Here is a 12,872-nt window from a genome sequence, read left to right as displayed (position 1 = left end):
GAACAGGAAAGAAATTCTCAGAAAAAGAAAACTGTTGGTGACAGGAGGGTGCATTCAACAAATCCCATTGAAAACAGACTGGTTTCTTTGTCTCTCTTCCACTCATAGAAGATGCTCTCAGATGATGTTTCACAAAGCAAGTTTCTCATACTTCTCTAGAAGTCTCTGCGTCCTCTCATACTTTAGATATATGACAACAACACATTTAACTTCCTCCTTGCTGTGAGTTGGAAAAAAATGATTGGGCTCTTATTCCAGATTCCAATTAGAAGGCAAAGACTTCCTAATCCATTAGTGAGATAAACTTCAGCACCAGAATGTTGCCAGCTGTTTAACCCCTGTTCAGAATTATAAAACTTTACAGGCTGGCATCTTGGCATCATTATTACCTCAGAGGACAGGGGATAAAAACACATCGCTGTGGTAGATTAGTTACCATGCCATTCAGTCTGGCAGTTTGGCTTGGTTTCAAGAGCACACTAAAAAAAAATGATGCGTCTTTGCAACAGAATGTCAGGAAAGCACAGTCCTCAGCAGAATGTTCAAGACTGCCTGAGAATGCCTTAGGTGAAGCAACATATGTCGCCCTGCATCCTTGGCAGGAGATATTCAAATGGCACTTGCCCCAAGGACATTCTCTCCTTTCAAGGTCATAGCACAGCTGTCAACAGGAGGACATTCTGGACAAATCTATCATCTACCTAACATGGGAAGACCATCAACGTCGTGAAAGAAAGCAATCTGCCAAAAAACATTTCCTAACATTCCAAGCACACAACTGGAAAGTACAAAGGAATGAAAATATACTAGGAGTCAGGTTCCAACATTTCATTCACAAGAAGGCGTTTGACTGTTTCCACCCCTGTTGTAAAGAACTACCAACAGGCTGGAGGTTTTAAGGCACTAATTCATTTTGCTATTTTAAAATTAACCCCAAACATATAAAAATGCTAATTTATGTTCAGAATATAATAATCAGTGTCGTTAATTTGAGTCAGTACAATTATATTCTCAAGCAAAGAAATTTCATGTTTCTGCATAAAACAATGTAAATGAAACAAGTAAATTTTTGGTAGATACATTTACTTTGGGACTTGAAGAAATACTAAAAATAGTTCATGATCTCTACCACAGTCTTTCAGACCCCAGGCTGGGGATCACTGCAGGTGGTCCTGAAAAATATCAAGATAGTAAAGATTTCTTGAGAATTCCCTGGCAGTCCAGTGGGTAGGATCCCATGCTCTCACTGCCAAGGACTTGGGTTCAAACCTTGCTTGGGGAACTAAGATCACGCATGCTGTGTGGCCAAATATATATGTGTATGTATGTCTGTGTGTGTGTGGTGTGTGTGTGTGTATACACATATGTAAAGATTTTTAAAGTCCAGATTCATTGAACACATATTTCCACACCCCATGCTGAAGTCTCACTATAGTTTTCAGCCATAACTTGAAAAAGATTCATTCTTCCAGGCTAAGAAACTTTAGACATAGGTTCTACAAACTATCAGTGGATTCCCTCAAAATGTCATGGGTGATCTTCAGCAAGATACAGACCTTTACTTAATAGCAAGCTATGAACATGTTGATTATTTTTGTAAAGGCTTCCATTTAATGATAATTACCTACCCCTGCAGACTGAGCAAGAATGAGTTCACAGTGTAGAGATTTTACTCCTTCAGAGTCGACACTCTTATGCTCTCCACTGACATTTAACTGCATTCCATTTCTTGAAGGAAAAAAAAACACAACAGTAGTCTGGTCTGGTTAGGTAGGCCTTATGTTTTAAGTCACAAGAATAAGATTTATTTATCACCAAACAGTAAGCACTACGTGTGCTGTGTAAGGACTGCATTGGTACTTAAGACTACAGAGAGGAACAGAGGTAGTCTTTGCCCTCCAGGCGCTGCACACACTAGTGATTCTAGGTGGTTGCAAACAGGTAAGCCATACTTTCTTTTTAAGAATTGGAGCTAATAGTTGAATTTTTAATTTTTTCACTAAAAATCTAGATGTCTTGCTTTTCTTTAAAAAATCAGAATATGTGGTCACATTGGGCCCATATATTCTTGATGTAACAACTATCTGGAGCTAAGCAGAGTAACACCCCATCTTTACCTGGATAATGTACTTTCCTCATTTTCACCCTGCTGATATAAGTATGTGCACTTACCCCAGTGACTGTACTCATTTTGATGCTTATGGACTTCTGGACTAGCATGTTATACAAAATCAGAAACAAACGATAACAGAAGGTAGAGTGTGTCAGGAAAGAGGTCAGAACAACATGCCATGCATGCACTCAGAAAAATTACTTAATCTCAAGGCATGAGAAAAGTAAGGGTGAGTGAGGGAGGTTGATGGAAAACGTGTGAAGGAATCCGCACTCTTAGGAGAGAAGCTGAGAAAACGTCACAAAGTTACAGAAGGAAAGAATGTGGCATGTTCAAAGAACTGCACACAGCTCATAACACAGCTCATACTGTGGAGTGGGGGACGCATGACAGAAAGTTGGTGAGAGGTTACTCTGTACTTACATCATGAATTCCTGTTGTAAGTGCTGTAACTCTCGAGCCAGCTTGTTTTTCTCCCCTCGTAAGTTCTGGAATCACATACAACATTAGGCTGCCCATGTTACTCTACTGGGACATTCACATTTCCGTTTAAAATCCCCACCATGCAAGTTGTGAGATTATTATGGTATACCTCAATAATGCTTCCATATTCTATGATTGTTGACTTAAGCTCTTCTATACTTACATCCTTCTGAAAAGTAGGAGAGAGGATTAATAGAAAATAAATGTATGAGTTTACCAAATCATATTTACTAGACTAGCAATCTGAGTCAAAGAAGAATTATAAATGCCTAATGATGTGATGAGACCTTCTACGAATCTCATGATTTGAAAATTCAGCTAGTCTGGGCTTGCAATTAAAACTACAGAAAAACAAAAGGGGCAGCAAGGCATCTATTATCTGACTGTGTTATTATGTTCTATCTTCACCTGGTCCAGTGAAATCATACCCTGAAAGGAAATTTTAAAATCCAAGTCAAAATTTTATTACTACGGCCTATTTAAGAAAAAAAAAGCAGTTTTTACCTGCAAGTGACTAATAAATTATAAAAGCATCCAATTTTACCCAGTTCAAATCATATCTTTTAAAAATCATAGTTTTGCACTCCAAGATCAGAGGGTACAGTCAGTGCCTGACCTGTAGTTGTGTCCCATGAATGGCATGGTGCCTGGGGCCTGAGAAGTATCTTACGAGTGCCAGGCGGGAGAGCAGAGTGGCAGAAGGATTAAAGTTATGGAGGAAGTGAGCAGTCATCGCTACTACAGGGTCACTACATGGGGAGAGAGAATGCCCATGAGGAAGAAACACAGTTGGGACCAAAGTCAGTATTCTGGTCAATGTCCACAAGCCGTGAAGGATGCCTGTGAAATGTCATAAACTGCAGGGAAAGGAAGTAAAATACTGCTCCTCCTTCCCTTTCCTGTCTTTGAATGTGGAAGCTTATTAACTTAGGCTGTGTCCTTTCTGTGTCTCTTAAAGCCACCAAACCAGCATCCCTGTAGCCAGGAAAGTTTGTTACCAAATAGGCTATGATCATGAGAGACAAATATAAATGGAGTAATATTTATCTACCGAATTAATCAGTCAAACTAGGTAGAACATAACTCGGGATATATTGTTTTTCCCTGAAATGAATGACTGTACATTTGTTAATGTTGTTATGAATTAAAACTTCATCATCACAGGGAGTTTCTGGTTGGTCCAATGGTTAAACTCCATGCTTCCACAGCAGGGGTACGGCTTCAACCCCTGGTCAAGGAACCAAGACACTGAGTGCCCCAAGGTGTGGCCAAAAAATTAAAAACAAAAGACAAACAAAACAAAATACTTCATCACCACTATTTAGCCAGTGACTGGTAAATTGGCATATTAATGAATAAAGGAATGAATATCACCAGAATTTACAGAGGATATATTAAAATATCCCAGTGGAAAAGTTAATATTCTTCACTCAGAAGAACAATTTTTATTCTTACAAATAAAGAAATGCCTTATGACAAATTATTAGAATCAGATATTTTAACAGGGGTGGAGTTATGCAAATGTCATCGCCTTTCTCTATAACTTGGAGGGAGTCCCCAGGATTCCATGGACAGAGACAGTACCAACCTTCTGTAAACTTGCATCTTTATTAAGCAAAGTGTTTTCATACATGTGTAACTGCATCTGAAAAGAAACACATTTAGGGAAGGCCACTAGGACATTGCTGCGGCAAAAGACAATGCCACAAAATCATGGCACAATCCGGAGACATGTTTCTGAAGCATTTTTTATATGCATGCATTTTTCACTTTATAAAGAGCCTTCCCATTAGCCTCACAACAACCCTCAAGGCCAAGGTCATTGCCCTCTCTCTACCAGGAAGGAAGTCAAAGCTCAGCACTATCGAGAGACTTGCCTGATGTCACACCTAGTAAGTGACAGAACAGAGCCTAGAATCTGAGTCTCCAACTTCAGCCAAGGGCTCTTCCCACTGTTTCACACTTCACATAATAAAAGGACATAGAGTGTGTTCATTTTTTGGTGAAAATAAAAATCTAGGTAGGACATGAACACAGACTACTCCATATGAGCATGCAAAAGGCTCTTCCTCTTTTAAAAAATAGTGTAAAAATGTTCAAGCTTTCTTTTAGCAAAGTGAATATTAGGGATATTATCAGTTTAAACCAAAAGCAAGCTTGTTGGCATAGACTCCTAAGTAGGATGTAATTGAGAAAAGTGTATATTGTTTGAATGGAAAGCTTGGAAAAATAACAGCGTAGTCAGAAGTAGAACTGTCCTCATAATCACACATGTTTGATATTCCTTTATAGTTCTCAAGGTATTTTCACATAATCCTTTCATTTGAGTTTCCAACAAGCTTGTGGATGAGGTACCCATTTAATAGATGGAAAAACTGAGATTTAAAGAAGTTACCTAATTGTTTGGGGTTAGAAATTTTACCCTGGAGAAGAAAATGGCAACCCACTTCAGTATTCGTGCCTGGAGAATCCCCATGGACAGAGGAGCCTGGCAGGCTACAGTCCATGGGGTCATAAGAGCTGGACAAGACTTAGTGACTAAACCAGCACTGCCATAAAGCTTTTAAGTTGAGAGGACAGGATTTGAATCCACATCTTCTCTGGCTCTTTCCACTAGTTTATGGCTTATATATGACTTATATTTTCCAAAACAGCCATTCCCAGAATAAAATCAATGTTTAATGTCTACATTATAATGGCTATAATATATGTATATGTACATACACACATGGAATCGGGTGTCTGCGAGGACAAGTGAGAATTCCACATACAGATATGAATTTTAAGTACATCATCATTTCAAACATATACTAAAGCAAAAAATACTGTTCAAATAAACCATCAGAGATAACAAAAAGCATGACACAAATTCCTGAATTTAGTAATAGTTACCTTCTGTTTCTTGATAATAAAGTATGGCAGATATAACAAAAATATACACTAAATAGATACTTTTATCAATATAGATTTAGAAATCATTTTTGTAAGACATAATTTCTTTATTCAATAGAGTTGAATTAAAAAGCAAGATGGACTTTTCCCCCCATCTCTCATTTTTTGCATTAAGAAGGTACAAGAGCTGAACTTTTCCCTAACTTAAGAATTTGAAAAATTAGATACTATTAAATTAGAAATTGTCACTATAATAAAAAATATGAATAATAGCAAATGGTGGCAAGGATGTGGAGTGATTTGAACCCTCATACATAGCTAATGGAAATGTAAAATGGTATAGCTACTTTGGAAAAAAATCTGGCAGTTCCTCAAAAGGTTAAACATAGTTATATGATGCAGTAATTTGACTCTTAGATACATGCTCAAGAGAAATTAAAACTTACATCCACACAAAAATTTATACATGAATATTCATAGCACCATTACTCATTATAGTAAAAAGAAAAGTAGGAACAGCTTAAATGTCCAGCAACTGATGAATGAACAAAATGTGCTATATCCTTATAATGGACTATTATTCAGCAATACAAGGAAATGAAGTAATGATATATGCTATGACATGAAGGAACTCTTAATACACTAATTTCAGTGAAGAAAGCCAGTCACAAAAGACAATATAATGTATATGACCCCATTTATAGGAAATGTCCAGAACAGCCAAATCTATGGAGATAGAAAGCTGATTAGTGTTTGTCTAGTGTTGGGGAAGAATGGAAAATGACCGCTAAAGGGATTTCTTTTTGGATGATAAAAGTATCTTAAAATTGGTTTTGGTGATGGTTGCACAACTCTGAATATATTTAATACTAAAAACCACTCACCTGTATACTCTGAGTGAATTTAATGGCATATGTGTTATATATCAGTAAAGCTGCTACATTAAAAAAGCAGAAGCTGTCTTTTATATAACTCAGACATCTAGAGTACAAGTTTCAAAACTCATAATGAAAGGTCATTGTGTCAATGAGTCACAAACACCTTCATAAAGTAATATTAATTTGATGCAAGAAAATATTTTACCAGTATTTGAGAAGTGCTTACTTGGTGCTCTTTCTCAGTTTTAGACAAGTCCTCAATCTTCTTTTCCAATTTATATATATCCATAATGTTCTTAGCATTCTAATGTAAAGTAAGATAGTATTCTTAGATTTAGACCAAAAAAACCATAAAAGGACATCACAAAGTCTTTTTTAGAAAGTGATATTTTCATCATTGACATCGTAATCCATTTTAAACTAAGGGACAGAACTTTAGACTTTACCCAAAAATAACAGAATCTTTTTAATGTGATCATCCAGGAATATTCTCAGTAATCCCTTATTTTCCATTCCACCTGGGCCACTCACTCCCTAGACATAACTTCAGATTTGTCATTACAGTAACTGGAACCCTTCTGTTACCTTAATTGCAAAAGCATCTCCCTCTTCAACCATTACTTCTTGTCTTTCCAGATTACTTCTCTGTGCATCAACAAACCTTCAGTCCCCACTGGAGCCTGCAATCCAATGATCCCACTACTTTCTCATTACCCTACCACCTTCCCGTGAACTCAGTCACCTCTTGACTCAGCTTAAATTCTTTCATGGCCAATCATTACAATCTCTTACTTCCACATCCCTTCAATCCCCTTGGCTCTCCCCTATTTCTTAGTATTTTCTTAATTTCAGATTGCCATCCACTCCATGTCAGCACCTTTTCTGATAACGATTGTTAAAAAGAAATATGAATAAACCAATAGGTCACGTATTAAATTTGTAAGCTTTAATCTCAAGGTTTTATGGTGATTATATCATACTTATTCAAATGGCCATTTGCCTAAAGCAAGGATTTGCAAACTGTACCAACTGCCCCTCTCCATTCTCAGAAACCAACTCTGACTACTTGGTTTTATAAATAAAGGTTTATTAAGACACAACTGAGCCCATTGTCTTCAGATTGTCCTTAGCCACCTTCACCTTGCAATGGCAGAAGCGAGTAGTTGTGACAAAGTCCTTCTAGCCAGGCAAGCTTAAAAATATTTATTATCATGTCCTTTACAAAAAGTTTGCCAATCCCTGGCCTATTTCATTCTTTGTCTCTCCTTGAACTTCCAATACCTCCTCCAACATCCTCACTCTCAGCCAATGACTTTGCTCTGTATTTCGCTGAGACATTAGAAACTATTCAGTTCAGTTCAGTTGCTCAGTCATGTCCAACTCTTTGCGACCCCATGGACTGCAGCATGCCAGGCCTCCCTGTCCATCTCCAACTCCTGAAGTTTACTCAAACTCATGTCCATTGAGTTGGTGATTGCATCCAACCATCTCATCCTCTGTTGTCCCCTTCTCCTACTGCCTTTAATCTTTCCCAGCATCAGGATCTTTTCAAGCGAGTCAGCTCTTCGCATCAGGTGGCCAAAGTATTGGAGTTTCAACTTCAGCATCAGTCCTTCCAATCAATATTCAGGACTGATTTCCTTTAGGATGGACTGGTTGGATCTCCTTGCAGTCCAAGGGACTCTCTAATAGAAACTATTAGAAGTGAATTTTCCACATTACTTGGATATATAATAAATATTTGGGGATATTATAAAGCATTTGCTATCCTGAGTCCTTTATCCACTACTTTTGTTCCTGCTTAAGTTTAAGCCTTCACTGACTTTTGCCTGCTTTAATATTAATACAAGAGCCTCCTAATCAGTCTCCTCACTTCTTCCCTCGCTCCACAGTTGATTCTAAAGCCAGGAGCCAGAGAAATCTTGGTAAAACTGAAATTATATGATGTTATTCCTCTGCTCAAAACTGTTCAGCAGCTCCCATCTCACTCAGCATAAACAACCAGAGTCCAAACAATGCCTTTATAAGATCCTGGGGGGTCCAGGTCCCCACAACTCTCTAGCACGTTGTGGTACTTGTTCCCTCTGCTCCAGCCACATTGATCTTGTTATCCCTTAAAAATGGGGGGCAGGCTACAGCCTGAGGACTTTGGACTTGCTATCTCCTCTGCCATGAGTGCTCTTTGAGATGAGCCTCATAGTTTTTAACCAAAAATTAACTTCACAGTTCTACTTTTCCTAACCACCCAATAAACTAGAGTTTATAAAATAAACCTTTATTTTTGTGTTTTTGACCACAAGGCAGGTGGAATTTTAGCTCTAAGACCAGGCATCAAACCCACATCCCCTGCATTGAAAGGTGGAGTCTTAAACAATGGACCACCAGGCAAGTCCCCTAACCACCCTAGTTTAAATTGCCATTTTCTGTTCTTCTCTTGGTGGCACTAATCTCATCTAACATGCTAGTTTCACACAGGCTATTTGGCTTAAGTCCATATTCACTTAGAATACAGTCTGCTGCTGCTGCTAAGTCACTTCAGTCATGTCTGATTCTGTGTGACCCCATAGACGGCAGCCCACCAGGCTCCTCCGTCCCTGGGATTCTCCAGGCAAGAACACTGGAGTGGGTTACCATTTCCTTCTCCAATGCATGAAAGTGAAAAGTGAAAGGGAAATCGCTCAGTCATGTCCAACTCTTCGCAACCCCATGGACCGCAGCCTACCAGGCTCCTCTGTCCATGGGATTTTCCAGGCAAGAGTACTGGAGTGGGGTCTATCTCCCAGTGAATGTGGGTATAAGAAATAAATAAATGTAAGTGAATACTTGGCTTCCCCAATGGCCCAGTGGGTAAAGAATTCACCTGCAAATGCAGAACACACAGGAGATGTGGGCTTGATCCCTGGGTCAGGAAGATCCCCTGGAGGAAGAAATGGCAACCTACTCCTGTATTCTCGCCTGAAAAATCCCATGGACAGAGGAGCCAGGCGGGCTATAGTCCATAGGTTTGCAAAGAGTAGGATACGACTGAGTGACTAAGCTCTCCATCAAATAATTACCCAAGCCATCGTGCTCTTCACAATGCATCAGATTTTTACCTCCGATGGTAACTGCAGCCATGAAATTAAAAGACGCTTACTCCTTGGAAGAAAAGTTATGACCAACCTGGATAGCATATTGGAAAGCAGAGATATTACTTTGCTGACTAAGGTCCGTCTAGTCAAGGCTATGGTTTTTCCAGTAGTCATGTAGGGATGTGAGAGTTGGAGTGTGAAGAAGGCTGAGCGCCGAAGAATTGATGCTTTTGAACTGTGGTGTTGGAGAAGACTCTTGAGAGTCCCTTGGACTGCAAGGAGATCCAACCAGTCCATTCTGAAGGAGATCAGTCCTGGGTGTTCTTTGGAAGGAATGATGCTAAAGCTGAAACTCCAGTACTTTGGCCACCTCGTGCAAAGAGTTGACTCATTGGAAAAGACTCTGATGCTGGGAGGGATTGGGAGCAGGAGGAGAAGAGGATGACCGAGGATGAGATGGCTGGATGGCATCACTGACTCAATGGACGTGAGTCTGAGTGAACTCCAGGAGTTGGTGATGGACAGGGAGGCCTGGCGTGCTGCGATTCATGGGGTCACAAAGAGTCAGACATGACTGAGTGACTGAACTGAACTGAACTGAAAGGAAACTTAGGGACATCTATATGCCTTTTCTAACACAAGTCAATCATTGTAATGCCATCTCATGAAGAAGAGTTCTAAGTCTCCTTCCTTCTATCTCAATTCTAAATTGGTATACTATAATTTTTTGATGGTAGTCAATCATCTTAAATATGAGAAGAAAAATATCTTACATTGGGAACATTTCAAAAGCACTAGTTTCATGGAAACCTGGCCTGGCAGCTATAATATATGTAAATAAAATACAAAATTTCTTTCCAATCTTTAGCTGTTCCTTTGCAATCCATTATGAATGTCCACTTAGGCCATGAATTGGATAACTCTTCAGATCATTCATTGTAGCTTAATAAATAACTCTAATAAACTTATATAAAGCATAACCAAAGAACTAGACATAATGATTGACATTCAAAAGGTACCTATAGAGAATTTTTCTTCAAAATAGTAACTTACTAATAGCTTTTCTACCTGTTCTTTCAATGTTTTAATTTTGTTGCTTAAAAATATATATTGCATAAAAGTTTTCTTTTTTTAAGATTTTACTAATATTTACTAACATATATAAGGTATGTTATGGTTAACCAAATGGCTTCACATGATTATCTTAACCTTTGAAGTAACTGTAGGGAATAGGTATTATTAATCCCTCAGAAGATAAATGGCCTTTCCAAGGTCAGACTGTCAAAGAATTTAAGATCTAGGTCTTAGAATCAATGACCTTTGCCATCTAGTTTTGTGGAATAATATTGGAAAATTATTAAATAATGTCTACACTTTCCTTCTTGATTTGTATACTGTTTAGATGGGTTAATGTCATTTCATCTTAAGTCTGAATTTCTTAAATCCTATTTCCTCATGGAGGATTACAAAGGTAATACACTTCTGTCCAAACAGGAAAATCCTGTCTACTCTTCCTCACTTGTCATTTGACAAAGCAACCTAGTATTTTGCCCACAGGAGCCTGAAATTCATATGATTTGAATTTCATATGAACCCAGGGTCAGGCCCCATGATTATATGATCTCCATATTTATCTGTATAGTCTGTTTAACAATTTCAACATACCTCTTCTTGGAGAATCCGAATCTTAAGAATCAGAGCCCGGTTTTCTGTCTCCTGATTTATTAAGAGAAACATACTTTTAAAGTATTTGAGAAGCTTATGAAAATAACAAATATTTACTTCCAGAGTAAACATTTTTTCATCAACCTTAAATATAGCACTGACATATTGGCACATGAGCCCAGTCGGAAAATATTCTCAATATGGGGTTAAGCCTTTGGCTTCCAGTTTCTTGGTATCAGTGAGAAGTCACTCCTCCTTGACTCAATCTAACCATGACAGAGAAGGAAAGATGAGAAACAAAAAAAAGGTTATGTGGTTTGCCTAAAGTTACACAGCCCTCAGAATCGGGGCTTGCATGTTCTCAGCCTGACTCGCAAGGGTGGCCTCCTGGTCACTGCTCCACATGACTTCCACATAGAAGCTCCTTAGTGGTCCCAGACAGAGTCCTTGCTGTATTCATAAAGACTTGCAGAGTCACCTGATACTTAGTGAATCCAGTCTCCACATTTTATTGTTGAGGCAAAAGCTAAGCTAAACTGTGTTGCTTGTAGGAGGTCATGAGTGAAAGACCCAGGCCTGAAATTCAAGTTTCCTGATACCTTACAGACCTAAAAATAAATCAGTCTGAATGACTTTCAGCTGACCGTCCCATGTCTGACCATGGTTAGTAATGCTCAAACAGTGCTAGAGGGATTTTGAAGATTATTACTGAAGCTCCAAAGAATAGTTTAACAGTCTCCATGAAAATAATTACTTCTCTGGTAGTTGAAGCTTAGTCTAAATAATGTTTTGCTCCCAAAATTACAAGCCTGGGCATATTTAGTGTTAAGGACTGATTAATGGAGCTAATTAGTAATCTGTACATGCTGAAAAAAATGAATGTTTTTAAAAACCAGAGAAAAAGGTGAAAGCTTGACACACAAATTTTTTTTTTTTTGGAAGATGTGACTTTCAGTGTCAGATATTTATAAATTCACCTGTTAACTTCAGAAGGCATTCTAGAGCTTCACAAACCATTGCAAATATAACATTTGTAAAGAATTTTAATCCTGGTTGAAAACAGTTTTTTTTTTAATCCTACTTGCCTTTACTTTTCTAAGGGGTTACCAATTCATTCATCAGCCTACTGATTTCTGATCTTTGCCTCCAAATAAACCATCTTGGATTTCAGTTAAATAAACGATCTGCCAATTCTAAAGTACTTGAATGACTTACTAATTGTTTGTTCTGGGCTACAATCATGGTCTTCTGCTCTTCTGAAGCATTCATACTAATTTTCAGTTCCTCCAGTTCTTCTTTTAACAGGTTTGTTCTCATAATAGCCTGGTGGGCACTGTGGGAGTGGGGAGAGAAGGCAATAAGCAAAACCTCAAACATAACCGTCAAAGATACTAACTAAAGCCACAGACTGTTTTTAACCTCCAAGTTGAGAACCACTGAAAATTCAAACCAGATGCCAACAATAGTAAAAAAAAAAAAAAAAAAAATTTACTCAAGATCTTCCACAGTCCTTAGAAAGGGAAGGGACTCAGGTAGAGTACACTGGGAGATAAAGGGTGAAAGGAAAGAAACATATTCCTGAAGCCAAGGACTAGCATACTCCCTTTGAAATCCATCACTGGCTAAATCACACAGTTCTTTCCTTCTACTACTAAGACATAATATTAATTAACATAATTATACAAACAGTTATTACATAACATCACACATTCACTCAAAGCATAGCTTGTTTTCTTTTTAAAGAAACTTTGAGTTATTATATTTCAAATA

At 38.1% G+C, this 12,872-nt stretch overlaps 1 protein-coding gene across 1 annotated transcript in view; it reads right to left on the bottom strand.

The window, feature by feature from the left end:
• The window catches only part of LOC120857995 (inositol 1,4,5-triphosphate receptor associated 2), a 45,417-nt gene that overhangs the window by 14,343 nt on the left and 18,202 nt on the right, over positions 1 to 12,872 (bottom strand). Inside the window, exons 7-13 of the mRNA XM_040233904.1 lie at positions 12,318 to 12,435; positions 11,103 to 11,153; positions 6,593 to 6,670; positions 4,185 to 4,241; positions 2,706 to 2,765; positions 2,537 to 2,601; positions 1,629 to 1,728 (exon numbers count right to left, since the gene is read on the bottom strand). Coding sequence (XP_040089838.1) covers positions 1,629 to 1,728; positions 2,537 to 2,601; positions 2,706 to 2,765; positions 4,185 to 4,241; positions 6,593 to 6,670; positions 11,103 to 11,153; positions 12,318 to 12,435 — 529 coding nt within the window. The remainder of the gene's footprint in view (positions 1 to 1,628; positions 1,729 to 2,536; positions 2,602 to 2,705; positions 2,766 to 4,184; positions 4,242 to 6,592; positions 6,671 to 11,102; positions 11,154 to 12,317; positions 12,436 to 12,872) is intronic.

Source organism: Oryx dammah, unplaced genomic scaffold (assembly GCF_014754425.2).
Source record: "Oryx dammah isolate SB20612 unplaced genomic scaffold, SCBI_Odam_1.1 HiC_scaffold_29, whole genome shotgun sequence".
NCBI lineage: Eukaryota > Metazoa > Chordata > Mammalia > Artiodactyla > Bovidae > Oryx > Oryx dammah.
This window is presented reverse-complemented; position numbering and strand designations above follow the sequence as displayed.